This window comes from Apodemus sylvaticus, chromosome 15, assembly GCF_947179515.1.
Source record: "Apodemus sylvaticus chromosome 15, mApoSyl1.1, whole genome shotgun sequence".
Lineage (NCBI taxonomy): Eukaryota > Metazoa > Chordata > Mammalia > Rodentia > Muridae > Apodemus > Apodemus sylvaticus.
The window spans coordinates 80,896,168-80,912,377 of NC_067486.1; the positions used below are offsets into that span (position 1 = coordinate 80,896,168).

Genomic DNA, 16,210 nt, shown 5'->3' on the forward strand with positions numbered 1-16,210 from the left:
GTATAAAACTCTAAAAAAGTATCATTAAAGATTTTGCCTAAATGTGTCAATAGAATTTTGGACTTATTCCCTGCTATAGTTTTCTGCACATTCTACATGCAGAGTTTTTCTGTCCACATGTGTGTCTTATGAAGTTGGAGGCTTGGGGGAAATATCTATTCATTTCTGTGTCTTGTGTCTGTACTGCAGAGAGCACGGCCTTGACATTTTGTAAATATCAGTTAAGTTTAAATTTTGGAAAAAGACCAACTTGAAAATCTCTTTTGTTAGTATTTCCTTGTACATGACATTAACCCAGAAAAGATCCCAAAGATGAAGAAAAGAGGTGTGAAAAGGTTGTATTGTCTAATTTAGACATACAAATTACTTTCTCTAATGATCTCTCATGGGGGTTATTAGGTGAGAAGTTGCTATAGAATGTCCTTGGCACCTGGTCTAGTAATACCCAATAAATACCAACTACTGTTAAATAACGAAATTTCTAAATCATATGCAAAAAAAAACAAAAAAACAAAAAAAACCAGAGATAGAAATTCCCTCTAGATATACTGAAAACCGTTTTTGGTACTGGCTGATTGATATGTAAATTACTTTTAACTTTCTTAAAATAATTTTCTTTAACAGAAAGTCATACTGATGAGAAAAACCAAACATTGAAAAATTTGAGCAAATCATCAAGGCCACAGTCTGTTAATACAGGAATTAGGAGTTAAATTCGCATTTATGTGCGTCTAGAGTTTAAGCCCTTCCTGATAGTGTTTTGCTCTTCTCCTTCCCAGGCCTCTGCTGGACCCCTAAACTGGGCAATGGATTTCAAACTCTCTCTTCCACACTAGGTAAGATTTTTACTTCAGATACAAACACTCAAAAATCCTCTCAAGTATCCTCTGTAAAGATGATGGCTAAATTTTCTAATCCCAGTTAGAATCAAAAAACATACCTTTACCTCCCAGCACTTGGAGGGAACAATTTATAAAATGCCCATGGAGTGCTTAACATTGAAACCTCAATAACCTTTATTTAACTTGCCAAATTAGTACCTGGAAAAGAAACCAATGTGATGTTGAACTAGACTGACTAGTAAGCAGTGTTTAATAATGTCCCTTCTTCTTCTGTACTTGCATGCACAATGCTGAGCAGTGCTAGTGACTGTTATTAGACAACCTGGAGCTTGTCTAAAAGATATTAGCTGCATTTGCAATGTGTTAATATTTCTACATGTTTTAAAGGAACCTCGTAAGATTAGAATTACTGTATCATATTTACTATATCAGTAAGGTATGGAGTCTAGAAATACTTTGGTTATTTCAAATTCAGGGATCTCTCAGTAAAGTTGATCATAGCCCCATGGATACAGATGACATGGAACCAATAGAAAAGCAAATCTTCTTTGCCATTATTTTTCTTGTTTCTCATCTCTTGTCTAGAGGCACGCTGCTGATAATCAGTAGCTTGAGGTTCAGTGGACTTGATGACCTCTCTTTCCCCTGGCTGAAGTATTTTAAGGGTGAACGGACACCTGTCTGTTTCGCAATGAGACAGAGTGGAAGTCCCCAGTCCCTAGCTCCCAACTCTCTCCTGTACCCAGCTCTTCACTTCAGCTGAGCAGGTCCATGCCATTACTGCTGACGGTGCATCCAGAATGACCGTCTCTGAGGGCTGTTGTACTCAGGTGGACCTTTTGGTAAGATTGGCAGTGTCAGTGGCACAGGTAGTGGTGACACCAAGCACTCTATGTTGGCAGTTTTTGAGGCTTCATTGCTTTGGGTAAGTTTTATGCTACTAATCAAAGTATTGGAGTACTTTTGATAATTTGTAAGAAGCAAGATTGGTTTGTGGTTTTGGGGGTTCAGGAGGATGATGTTGGTATGTACCTGGCCCTCACCAGCCTCAGGGCAGATGATTTCACTAGGAGGGTTCTCAGCAAGAGTAGTCAGAATCGCTAATCCCCTGGAGGGGATTAGAGGAGTGTCAGGCTCATATAGGACAACTTATTCTGTGGGGGCATACAGAAAGAAAGACCATATTCCCTAAAAGAAAAATATTAATCTTTCAGAAAGTCCTATTTTTTACACACTGAGATTTCCTCAGCCATGCTGTAACCCATGTTCATCTTGAGCCTTTGGGGGACAAATTATACACAAACCATGTTATGGTCCATGCTGGAGATTTCCTGTCATCCTTATGTAACTCCGCTAACATTTTACGTTTGAAATACTAAAGGAGAAGAGACTTATCTACTGCTTTTTCCACCTGTGTAAAATATTCTTGTTTGTTGAACCACTTGAAAAAAAGCGGCAGATATCATGGTGCTTCACATCTATCTCCCCAAAAGAAGGACATGAGTATCATGCTGTAATCACATGTTGGAAACACAATATGAATAATATCATGGAGTAAAGTTCACATTCAAGTTTTCTTTATTTACAAATGTCCATACTAGCTACATTTCAGGCAGTATAATCAAACCTCTATAACCATTCACACATAAAATCATCTTTGTTAATTTTAAATGCTTCAAGATTCAACTTGCATTAATTTTCAATTTCAAATCTAAGTCTAACACTATTTGATATAAGGCTATACTTTGGAATACATCCACTTAATATTCTAAATATGCTAAACCTAGAAAGAATGATCTCTTCTTTAGCTGATTTATTTGTTGTTGTTGTGGTTGATGATGTAAAATATTGACATTTTAAGGTGCGTGTTTTAGTGGTGTTACTTTCACATTGTTGAATAGCCAATCTCCAGAATGCTCTACATCTTGCAATATTTAAACTCTGTACAAATTTCATGAGAATTTTTATGTCTCTGTCCTCTCAGCATCTGGAAATCACCATTTTACTTTTTATTTCTAAGAATGTCCTATTTCAGGTACCTCATATGCAGAGAATCCAATGATATCTGTCTTGTTTGTTTGTTTGTTTTCGAGACAGGGTTTCTCTGTGTAGCCCTGGGTGTCTTGGAACTCACTATGTAGACCAGGCTGGCCTTGAACTCAGAAATCCGCCTGCCTCTGCCTCCCAAGTGCTGGGATTAAAGGCGTGTGCCAACACTGCCCAGCGATATTTGTATTTTAGTAGTGGGATTATTTTTCTTAGCATAATGTTTTCAAGGTTAATTATATCACAACATAGGCTAAAATTTTGTTCTTTGAAAAGGTAGAGCAATATCCCATTCTATGTATGTGCTAATTTTATTTATCCATGCATATGTTGGCTAACACCTGTTTACTTCTACCATCTGGCAACTGTAAGCAATGCTGTATGAATGTGAATATTGTTTACTACTTTTCCTCTTAAGACTCAGGATCTAAATAAGAATTACACATCTAATAATCTGCCTATAAGCACTATTACTGCAAAAAGAAAAAAATCAGTTGGTGTTGAATTTTCTTAGTTACCTGAGACTGGGACACTACCCAGATACTCATGGTACAGCACTGCAGCTTGCCCAGAGTTGCATTTAAGTACCAAACAGCATGAACTTTGTTAACTCAGGCCACGCGTTGTTGAGCACAAATGCTGTCTCCTATTTCGAATGCAGCCTCACCTTACATTGGTGCCCTTTCTGCATCGTGTCCCTCCTTCATTTCTGGGTGAGAGAACAGAAAATATAGGTGTGGATCTAACTTATTCCTTTGCTCCTCTTTGGGAGCTGTTGTGTGACAATATTCACAAATGTCTACCCACTCATATAGAGAACCAGTGACAGACTAAAATAAGGATACTTCTAAAGTCTGATTGGTGAGCCTATGAGCTTTCTCTGCGCTGCCTACAGGAGTATGGGTGAGCAGTTACTCACAGGAGCAGCTACATTACCAACGCTCACTCCTGCAACCTTCAGTTGGCTGAACAGTCTGGAGAGTGTCTTTTCCAGGCAGCTTGATGGGTCCTTGTGTCTTTCAAGCGACTCGGTTGGTCTGAGAGTCTACTGGGAAATGTGGCCAATTTGAAACTGTATCTTAGCAATCCTTATTATCTGTATAGAACTGGGGAGGGAGGGCCTGGTATATCTGCTCAGTTTTTAGAGACTTTCTAAAATTTTTGAGTTGTTTACTTTTTGAGCTTAAGGAGCTCCCCTGAAAGATGGAATGTTTTGCCTTCTTTTAGAACATCCTTTTTCTTAAGACTCTTCCTTCTAAGATGGAGGTTTTATCTCAGAGTAAATTGCTTAACAACAGGAGCTGAATATTCTAACATCATCTTTGCAGTTTTAAGTTGAGGTAGGAGACAAGGGCCTGTCCTTGTTTAGTGTGACCATAACTTGGAAGAGAATAACTAGGAAGATGATAATGATTATACAATAAGGCTTCGAATTCACTAGTACTAAATTATTTTGTCTTCAGATCCTCTTTGCATTTCTTTTTTAAAAATCCATTCTTACAAGATATCTTACTGTTGCTTTTAATTTTTTCTTTTATTTTTGAGATTGCAATGCAATTTCATCACGTTTTCCTTCCCTTCCCTTTCTCCAAGCCCTCCTATGCATTCCTCCTCACTTGCTTTCAAGTCCACAGCCACCTTTTTTGTGAACTGTTGTTACATACATACGTATGCACATATATATTCCTAAGTGCATAAATACAGACTGCTCAGTCTGTACAGTGTCACTTGTATATATCTTTTCCAGATTGACCATCTTGGTAGTGTACAGCTGGTGTACTCTCCCCCGGGGTAGACTATTTCTCCGACTCTCAGCATTCCTTAGTTGCTTATAGTTCTTTGTGGTAGGGTTGAGGTTTACTCTTTGATGAGTGAATTTCCTGCCCTAAAACTGCCTGATCACTTTTATTTCCTGTTTTTATCACTCCCGTCTCTACCACATAGTACTGGGATTTCAGATAAATACTACCACACCCAGCTTCCATGTGGGTGCTGGGGATATGAACCTAAGTGATTCTTAATATTGATAATTTGATGATCAACATTAACCATCACAACTACCCACTTTTATGGTAAGAGTCTATTTCATGTATGCACCATAAAGCTAACTGATGAAGAAATATATAGACTATCTACACAGCCCTAAAGTTTTTGCTAGCCAGACATGGTGGTACATACCTTTAATACCAACACTGAGAAGGCAGAAGCCAGTAAACCTTTGTGAGTTTCAGGACATCTGGGTCTAGAAAGCATGAACTTGTCTCAAAAACTAGCAAACAAATTCAACAAACAGACAAGTTTTTTGTTAGTGGCTTATGTATTTTATTGGAAGGGCCTTGGTTCTTGGGGTCAGTGAACTCACCTGAGAGCAACTTCTAAATCAACTTGCCTTTATATACTCTAATCTGGCTTGAATTGGCTTATTTCAATGGCAAAGAACTAATTTATCAGTGCCTATAAAGACTGTACTAGTTAATGATGAATCTTAGAATATATTTAGGTTGATATATGTCTTACTTAGGGTTTTACTGCTGTGAACAGACACCACGACCAAAGCAACTCTTATAAAGGACAATATTTAATTAGAATTGCCTAACAGATTTAGAGTTTCAGTTCATTATTGTCAAGGCAGGAACATGGCAGCATCCAGGCAGGTGTGATACAGGTGGAGCTGAGAGTTCTACATCTCATTCCAAAGGCAAACATGAGAAGACTGACTTCTAAACAGCTATGACAAGTGTCTTAAAGCCTACACCCATAGTGACACAGTTCCTCTAACAGGGCCACATCTACTCCAACAAGGCCTCAGCTCCTAATAGTGCTATTCCCTGGATCAAGCATATTCAAACAGCCACAACATATACATAAACTGTTGTAACATTTGGTGTTTACTCATGTAACCTATGATACAATGCCGTTTGTGCCCACCTACTAGGTAAATGTTACGTAAGGAGACGAAGGGGACATCTGGCTACATTAGCGGTTTTTAAGGCATGTGAAAAATAAAGATAAAACAAAGGAGTTTGGTGTTCATACTCATGAATGAGAAACTGAATTTTATTCTATTGTGTGTATGTTTGGGAGGAGGTAAGGAAGTAGAACAGTTTTGGCCTCTTGTCTAATATTTGAGTGAGTATGGCATATAAATTGCCATGAAGATGTTCGTTCATTGTGCATTGTCTTCAGCATTACCAGAGGATATAATTAGAAGCATTTTTATGATTTGAACCTGAAATTTCATGCCATAAGCCTGTTTTGAATGCTTATTCGTCTGCTGACTGGTGTTATTAGGGAGGCTATGGAGCCTTTACGAAGTACAGCCTAATTGGTATAACTAGGTTGTTTGGGGAAGGCCTTTGAAGGTTGGGGGTACCCTCCTGATCTACCACCATGTGAACAACATATACCACATTGTGTTAATGTTGGAGAATGATCCACTATCCCATCATCCCATTCCAGGCATAATGGATGGAAGTCCTGAACCAAAATAAACCTTTTGGTCCTTAAATATTTTCAGTCAGATAATGTGATCAGAACTATGTAACTAATATGGAAGGCTGAGACCAGGAGTAAGGTCAGAGCTTTGATTAAATCTGAGCATGTGATTCTTAGGCCCTTGGAATTGGTTTGCAGAAGGAAGATGGAGAAGTTTGAAGGGATGTGTTAGAGAAGTCCTAAAATTCAGGAAGGAAGGTTGTTAGACTCCAAAGAGGTTCCAGACAGTGGGAGACAGAGAAAACCCCTGAAGTATTTCTCCCTGAAGTCTTTCTTGGGTTGTCGAAGCAGGTGTAAGGAAACAGGTAATAACCGGAAGCAGAGGTTTGCTGCCTGTGAGTGTGAGGTGGAAGAGGACACAACTGTACCCCTGGGAGATACAGAGACGCTCCCCTTCCTCTCCCAGACCCCTGCTCTACACACCCACTCGAAGACATTCCTAACCCTGTGACAGACCACTGAAAGAAGAGGAGGAGTTGGTGGCGTTTGTAACAGGATGAGAAAGTGTGAGACTTCCTGTTATGTATGTGTGACAGCTGGTGATAAGCGGAGGAGCCTGTGCAGGAAATCCGCTCAGCTTCTGCAGTGTGACCTCCCCAAACTTGGCAGCTCCTTTAGTCTAGACGTTGATGGCAGGACAAAGAGGCGCCTGCACCATGAGCGATGTGGTGGAGAGGAGCTTGGAAGGACCCTTAGCACTCACTACAGACAAGTCCTCCCAGAAACGGGAAGACTTGGTGGAAATATTAACTGGGGAGAAGGTAAAATTTGACGACACGAGACTTTCTTTAATTCTCCAGAACGGCCTGGAGACGCTTCGAGAGGAAAATGCTTTGACAGATGTCGTCTTGTGTGTGGACATTCAGGAATTCTCTTGCCATCGCGTGGTGCTTGCTGCAGCCAGCAACTATTTCAGGTCAGCCTGCTTTGAAACCAAGTCAAACTGCATGTATATTGCAAGGAAATCATCTGTAGATGCGAGAGCTCTACAATCTACAAGCCGGAGCAAGCTTAATCTGATTGCTTGCTGTTACATTTATGGATATATATATTCCTACATTGAATATGTTAAGTATCACATTATATTATATATTACCTTATGTATTATGTATAATATAAATATGTATGTATATACGCTAAGGCTTTTGCCTACTTAAAATGTAAAAAAGGAAACTATCAACCTTTAGAGTTTTGATTTAGGCCAAGAGAAACTGGGACCATTTAGAAGCAGTACTTTATTATTTATTACTTGGAATCTTTCATATCATCCTTGGTCTGATTTCATCATTCTGATAGTTTTCTTTGAAATATTTAATTACTTGTCTTAATATCCTTTATCATCTCTTAGAGTCAAGCTAACATACTTTAAAAATATGTTTTGTTCTCTTTTACTTTGGCAAGTGTACTTTAGTAATGATAAAATTTAAAATATGCTTTAAACACACACATATCTCTATATCTCTATATCTATCTCTATATCTCTATATCTCTATATCTCTATATCTCTATATCTCATCTATATCTATATCTATATCTATCTATCTATCTATATATAATATGTCCTTTATTTTAAGTATGTGAAGTTACTTAAGCCAGGGGGATGTCCCCCCTCTTTCCTCAATTTGACTAATGAGTTTAAAACATGTTGTCTTTGTTCATCAGTAGAGGTAGAGAAAAAGAATGTGGCCTCACTCTTGGAGTTACCACATAACTAGCTGAAATTAAGGATTTCTGGTATGTAAGGGGAGGTGGGAAGGACAAACAATGCAAGGAGTTTCTGGGTGTGAAAGGCTCTGTGGTGTCATAGTGAGGTGACCTGGGGTTGGAAGACCTGTTTCCATTTCACTTGAGCCTTTCCTGGTCGTGGGATTTTGGGTGAGTTTCCTGTTACTCTGAATTTCTGTTTTGTCAACTGGTAGATGAGGATGGTGACAATTTCCTTTCATCATTGTTGTGATGATCCTCTGAGTGAAAAGATCTTACATGGTGTCTGGGAGATACATTTGTTCATAAAATCTTTATTGAAACCTTGTATGAATACAGCTGAACCAGCATTGTCAACATGTGTGTGGTCATGACAGAGAACAAGTGGGTAAGGATGGTGTAGATAAGGGAGGTATTTTGGAAAGTAGAAAAAAAAAACTACTCTATATTTTAGTAAGATTTTCCTACCTCTCAGTTCTGGTTGAGGATTTTAAGAAAGTATCATGTGAATATATATGATATTTTCAAAAATCACATATTTCAAATAAAATATGATTTTATATAATCAAATATATAAACATCAAGCAAATATATACATATATAGCTCAGATCATTCATATGTGTGTGTGTGTAAGATTGCATTTTATTTAGAATTCAAAGAGCAGAGTCAGATGGTTGTTGTATGTAAAGAGCTCCCATATGTTGACAAGGCCAGGGGCAGGGCCTATGTGAGTTAGAGGGAAGTCATGCCTGCTCTCTACCACAAGCAATTATCATGGTTTCACACTGAACTGGCATGATGAAGGTACAGACGCCCCCTTCTCAGATGAGGAAATGAAAACCTCACATTATATACCTGGTCTTTGCAGGACCAAGGACTTCACACATTCTAAAAGTCTTTGTTTTGACTGCAGTGCGAGCTGCCACTAAGTATGGAGTATCATTCTATTGGCTACTGCTGAGATCTTGGTAAAATATATAAGCGTGGTCATAAAAAGGGGTTGACACAAACACACTGCTTATCCTGCCCTGTACTGGCCACTAGCTTTCCCATTCAGCAGGGAATGGAAGTCAGTTTGTCTCAGTGCCCTGGGTATTCATTTTCAGTTTATTCTTTATGTTTTAAGTTTGAAAAACTGTTATCATTGGTTGGTAGTTTCATAAGTGTGCTTGCTTGCTAAGCAATAGGATTATTGGCTGTCTTCCCTTGAGACATCACTTTTTTTTTTTTTTTTTTGGTTCTTGGGCTTCTCCTTATAAACAGCAGGTGTCTTAGTTCACATATTCTATCCTTGCTACTGTAGAAAACACTCTGCTGGTCCTCAGAGTCAGTATGGCAGTGAGAAGGTGGAGCACACAGAGGTGTGATGCAGACTTTCTCAGGCTTTCTTTAGAACTACATCTAGGTATTTCCTATAGGTTTTCTTCCTATAGTAAATACAGGACTCTGGCGATAGGACTCTGTTTTCTGTTCATTGAGGACAGGCTTTCTACCACATACACTCAGCCCATTTAATGTACAATTTTGTGCACAACAATTTTGTGCACAATATATTGTGCTCTTCTTACATGTGGGGGCCTGAAGTCTAGGTTCCAGTTAATTGAAAAAAAAAAAAAGTCAACTTGAATCCTAAGACCAAGGATCAGCATTGGATCTGACAGTGACTCACTGTCTCTTTCCTTTGTTTCTAAGGTTTTGGAAGGGGTGAGACATCTGTTATCGTCGTAACACCACTGCAGATCGAAATTAGCAACCTCTGTTTGTGGTACAGAGCAGGTGCCACTTCCCTCAAACTTAGTCCTTGGCCTTGTCAATAAATATGTGGGAACTGGTGAACTCATAACAACCTGCTGGTCCTACTCATCACACACATAGAAAAGCAATTGCAAGAATGTATTTGTGCACCAGAAGAATGATAGGGTAGGAATGTGTCAGCCAAACAGGGACAATATTAGTCACCCAGACACTGATTTCCCTTTGTGGATCTATTTTAAAGTCTTGGGAGAAACAAGGAAGTTGGAGAAAAATGCATTTTTGTGAAGACTGAGAAATGAACAAAAGATAGTAAGCTTTAAAAGTTAGCTTCTTGGCTCTGTAAATCTGGGAGCAACTGTTTGGTCTCTCTAAGGCCCAGCAGCCATATCTGCAGCTAAAGATTTGCAGATCTACATTTGAAAGTGAGTTGTCACAGAGTGCAATTAATAAAACAGTTTATTTATTAATCTGTTTGCTTAAAAACATGTTGCATATGACAGTATTCAGTTTTGGTTTGTTTGTTTAGTTTTTGTGATCAGAAATGCCTCTGGCTTATTTGAGAAGATAAATGTATGTGTGTAGTAGTATAGAGAAGCAAAGAAACAGGTGCAAGGAGGTCAGGCGGTAGTTGAGATCTCTGCCATCCAGCCTGTGTCAGGAGGAGCCCAGCTGCTATAGAATCCTGAAGACCATAGTATAAAGCAGAGGTTCTCAACCTGTAGGCCATGCCTCCCTTGGCAAATCTCCAGTTCCAAAAATATTTATATTGCAATTCATAACAGTAGTAAAATTACAGATTCCAATTGGTAGGAATTCAAATGAGGTCAGCTTTAGCACATTACTAAATCATAGGAAGACTGGAATGCGGCAGAGACTAGGGAAGACAGAATCCCAGGCCTTCAGGGCAGTCAGGATGCTCTCTCTCTCTCTCTCTCTCTCTCTCTCTCTCTCTCTCTCTCTCTCTCTCTCTCTCTCTCCTCACTTCTCCCCTGGATGTACCTCCTGTTTGACTTCTCAGTTCAGACTTCTGCCACATGGTTGAAGTTTGTTTCCTGGTAGATCTGAGACTCATTTCTTGCAGCTTTGGCTCCAGAGGGAACTAAGGGATTTTCTCTGCTTTTAGTATAAAAAGCTCCTGGGAAAGATGCTGATTTGCCTAGACTTTAATTACCATTCCTAGACCAATAACTGCATCAAGAAGTTGGGACACATGATCAGCTTAATTTAGGAGTTTGGCTAAAGAGGTAGTTGTGTGTGTGTGTGTGTGTGTGTGTGTGTGTGTGCATAGTCTGAGTAATTCTGGCTAGAAGAGGAAATGTCCCAGAAAAGGAGACATTGAACAAAAAGAAAAATAAATTTCTGTTTAAAGACAGACAGTCAGTTCTGCTTTACTTCCTTTTACTGGCCGATTTACTATGACTTTGCATTGCTTTGGCTGTCTGGGAGTTCATGCATTAATTACCTTATCCACACTTTCAATGCAAAAGCCATACTAATTACATGAGTAATGATACCATTATGATTTTAAAACATTATAAAGCTGAAAACTAATGGCTTTCATGAGGGAGATATGAAAAAATTATATATAATGGTCCATATCTGGGGTCAAATAAGAACTTACAGACCCATGAGATCTTTGGTCATATAGAGTAAGTGGGATTATGTAGGGCATTTTGGTTTGGGAGTATTTAGGAGATGGTCTAAAACTCAATGATTCTTCTGGAAACAGGGATTAATGGACAAAGGAACACACACACACACACACACACACATATGGATATACACACCATAGTGTGCACAAACAGGAGAAGTAAGAAGAGTATCAATTTACTTAGCGGCATCCCAAGGCTCAGGACGGCATATTAGGCTGGCAGACTCATGGTGGACTTGAAGTTGAACGGGAGAACCTTCTGGAGAGGTAGCATGCACACCCACATGCAGATCACCAGGAGAAATAGAGTAGATGTGCAGTTCAGGGCAGCTGAGAGACTCCTAAGATCGGACCATGAAAGGTTTTGTTAGAACTGGCTATGGAGTAGAATGCATCTTACCGGTAGGTCTGAGGAGGACATGGAGTCATAGAACATGAAACATGACACAGTTTGACCTCTGTGTAAAATGCCCTATTAGGATGTAAGTAGGGAGAGCCACATCAGAGAGACCTTCTAGAAACTGCAACAAGTTACAGTGTAGTTGGGCATGGTGACGCAGGTTTTTGGGAGGCTGAAGCAGGAGGATCCAGATCACTCTTCTGACCTTCTCAGGTGCCACACACACATGTGGTATGCCGAGAGATATGTAAGGAAATAGACATAGAAAATAAAAATCAATCAATCAATCTTTAAAAATTAAATCAAAAACATGGGTTGTTTCTGGCTTTTTGGTAAAGTGGTGGTTTCTGCATTAACCACTGGCAACGTGGAAAGCTGCTCCAAGAGCAGCACTAATCTATTGACATAAACAGGAATTTAGAAGGCAGTTGTGGGTTCCCTTCAGGGCCTAGGATCTCCCACAGAAAAGGAGGTGACAAGATTCTGAGACCCAGAGGAAGGGCAATGTGCAGAAAAAATGTCCGGAGACATGGTGTAGACTGAGCACCCACAAACTCACTGCAGTTCTGGTTGTCTGCACCAGTGTAATCTCCTCAACAACCCATTGTGGATGTGGGAGGAGGTCCAGCCTTCCCTGAAGTCTGCTGGCAATTAGCAGTTGCTGGAGAAGAAGATAACTACAAATAAGTAGCCTATACTCCAGCAAATACCAACCTCCACCTCCACACTTGTAGAGCAATGCTACTTAACTTAGTGGGCCACACAGGGAGGAGGAGAAAAACTAGGAGGGGAACTTGGGAATAAGAACATTTCAACCTGAGGAAAGGGGTGAGGGAGGGGAAGGGGTGTGTGTGAAAGGGACCACAATTTACTATCTATATGTATTAACCATAAATGAATTAGAAACCATGGATTACTTTAGATCAAGGTTGTCACAGTTGTTTTGTAAGGGCCCATGAGGCCAATGTTTTAAGCTTTGGCCCATGTAGTCTCTATGCTAATTGCACAGTACATAAATTAATGTGGGTTGCTGAAACTTTGTTTCCAAAAAAAAGAGTTTTGTCATTGTCCCACAGGTGTGGTTAACTCCCTGGCTGTGGTTGGCTGGCCTCCAGTTCCAGCTATGTGATTTAAATAACGACTTAGCAGATCTAGAAGCCTCCTAGCAGATCTAGAAGACTCCTACTCGTAAACAACTTTCCTTTTCTATTGTCTTTAAATATTGATGGCATTTCTATGTCAGGAAGGCAAGCCTTGTGTTTAAGAGACTGCTAGGTTCGTGTCAGCATCATTCCTCTGCTCTGTCATCTCCCCTCTCCCACAGTGCTGCTCTTTGTTTCAGCTTTTAGTTACCAGAATCCTCCTGTGCAGAAACCTGCCTTTATATTTTATATATTTTCTTATACCTACCACAGTAAGACTGACATTGTTTTTAAACCTTGTTTTCTGTGGCATGTAGAAGTCATATTGATTAAGGCAAATCTGGGAAAAAGAAGAAATATTTAAAGACTAATAAATATGTACTGAACATCCATATGTATTGAGCTATAAATTTACAGGAAAATTACCCAGAAGTATTTTATTGAAATTTAAATACACTATAGGTTCTTTCTTCTAAGCACACATTGTCACTTATTCTTTATTTCCAACTCCATTACATAGTGTAAGCATTTTTCCTGTCGTTCCATACTTTCTATAGACATAGTTTAATGTCAAACTGTGGATGTATTGTAATTCATTTGCTACTTAATTGTGAATACTAGCACAGTTATTGTAACAGCTTTTCATATGAAGTTAAATGCTTTGAAACTGGTTAGGGAAAGTTCTAGGTGTTGACAAAAGGAACAGTTCTCACCTCAAATGAACAGAAGAACTTGTTTATTCTGGAAGCAAATTTAAGAGACCATAGCCTAGGAGCACAGAATATGGTTTCTTGTTGAGTACCATGTTCTAATGAGGTAGCAATTTTATGAAGCTTCTATAGAAACAGAACAAAGGAAATAATGGGTCGACATGCTTGCCCAATACACTGATGGGTACATTGAGTCAGTTATGTTCTTAGCAAGGTGAGAAAACACAGCTATAGGCCTTGGATGCTATTTGTTGAGATTCTTATCCTTGCTGAGCAGTGGTAGCGCACACCTTTGATCACAGCACTTGGGAGGCAGAGGCAGTCGGATTTCTGAGTCTGGTCTACAGAGTGAGTTCCAGGACAGGCAGGGCTATACAGAGAAATCCTGTCTTGAAAAACCACGAGAGAGAGAGAGAGAGAGAGAGAGAGAGAGAGAGAGAGAGAGAGAGAGAGAGATTCTTAGCCTTTCCATTGGAAAAAGTTAGTGTACATTCCAAAGAAGGGCATGAAAAATGGCTATTGAGGGCACTAATGATGGCTCAACACCATTTGGGACTGGTAACATTCCAAGCTCTCCATAGTGACTGATGTTCTAATCAATCAGTCATCCCTTGAGATCACAGCTTCTTTCCAGAAGCTCTTGTTCCCACAGGTATGGAACGACGGACTCAAATGATATAAATATTTGAAGACAAATGAAGCACATGACCTAGTCATTACAAAAAGATTGCCTGCTCCAAGGCTTGCAGACAATCAGAGGCTTCTGTGAGAGTCTCCTCCCATAGCTCAACCCTGAAAACTGCACTGCAACTTTTGACCACAGTGCAGGAAGTGCCATAGCTATTACATTCAGCACCCTGTGTCAGCTAGATTAGCTTATGCTTTGGGGGTGCTGTACTTTGAAATTTAAAATAGTTCTCTATGATGGAAGACCAACTAGAAGTTGAGATTCTTTCCCTATGTACCAAAGAAGTCCACATTCAGGGCCAAAGCCAGGCAAGTGTCATAGATGCTGATTGGAGCCCTAGCCTTGGCATCTGTGCACAACAAGAACCTGAACAACTTCCCCTCTTCCTCATCCTGCCCTTCCTCTGTCTCTGGTTTTGCTATTGCCCTCTAGCAGGAGTTCCCCACTTTCTCCTCTTGCCTTCTGGCTTCTGTATCATGGATGGCCAAATCTCAGACTTGTGGTCCAGGTCAGTCTGATAGCTGGCAGTGGGAGCACTCTGGAATATGCATGTGACTAGCACTGTGCTCCACAGTAGGGATACTCTGCTACTAGCAGGTTCTCTACATCTTGGGATGAAGATCAAAGTCTGTGTGTAGGGAATGCTCAGTTAAGTCAGAGGCTGGTCCCTAACTTTTAGATAATGAAGTTGCCATTACAGCGAGCTTCTACATGGTCCTGTGTTAGTTGGGATAGAACATAGCCAGAAGAGCAAGAATATGGTATGGAATGCATAGGGTTGGAATGTGGTGGAGGACAGCAAGCACCAATGCTCACCTAATCTAATTAAGTGTGTCACTCTAAGTAGACCTCATGGAAGTGGTCTGAGAGGCAAATGGTATTTGGTTAGGGCAGTGGTTCTCAACCTTCCTAATGCTGCAACTCCAAAATTCCATTCCATTCCTATTGTGGTGGCCTGCAACCATAAAATATTTTCATTGTTTCTCCATAACTTGATTTAGATCTATTATTTATGATTTAACTTCTGTTATAAACTGTAATGTAATATCTGTGGGTTTTTTTGATGGTTTTAGGTGACCCCTGTAAAAGTGTGCTTTGATCCCACTCACAGATTGAGAAACATTGGGTTAAGGGCAGGCAGGTTGCATTTCCAATGGAGAGTGTTAGTTAAACTAAAAGGCAAATTGAGTCAAGTAACAACCACCGTGTGCATAACATAGAAATGTAGGTAGAAGAGCAGAATTTAGCATCAGCACCATGGAAGTTTAATTCCAAGAATCAAGTTCTCATCATACTATTACACATATCTGCACAAGATCATGCTGTAGTTCACTGTTATTTATATTCATAATACTTAGAGTGTAGGTCAGAGTGTGGAGTGAAGTAGTTAAATCTTCTTAAACTGTCAGTGTGGGTGTCTTCTCATCTCTCTGTCCATCTATCTCTGCATCTGACAATTATTAAAAAGTGCTTGCCATGACATTGTAAAAACACTAAAGTCTACTTTCTCATTCATGTTTTAAAAGTCTAGGTATATTGCTTTTAGGACCAGATGGATCTTTGTGTTCAAGTTAATCTCTCTCTATGTGTGTCTGTCTCTTTGTGTCTCCTTTCCCCTTCCCTTGCTTCTGTTGAATAGAGATGTGAAGTTCAAATATCTTTGAACTTTCATTTTACCACCTCAACAATTTCAGTGGTAAACAAACTTCTTATAGTAATAGTTCCAGAGAAGGTTCTGAAACCGGCTCTGCTTAGATCCACTTTGTTCTGCACTCA

General features: G+C 39.6%; 1 protein-coding gene across 2 annotated transcripts in view; it reads left to right on the forward strand.

Moving 5' to 3' along the window:
• Positions 1 to 6,869: 6,869 nt before the first annotated feature.
• Positions 6,870 to 16,210, forward strand: part of Klhl6 (kelch like family member 6) — a 41,160-nt gene continuing 31,819 nt past the window's right edge. Inside the window, exon 1 of one of the 2 annotated variants that reach the window (XM_052159155.1) lies at positions 6,870 to 7,299. In XM_052159155.1, coding sequence (XP_052015115.1) covers positions 7,013 to 7,299 — 287 coding nt within the window. In that variant the 5' untranslated portion in view covers positions 6,870 to 7,012. The remainder of the gene's footprint in view (positions 7,300 to 16,210) is intronic. The other variant, XM_052159154.1, reaches the window with a different exon arrangement.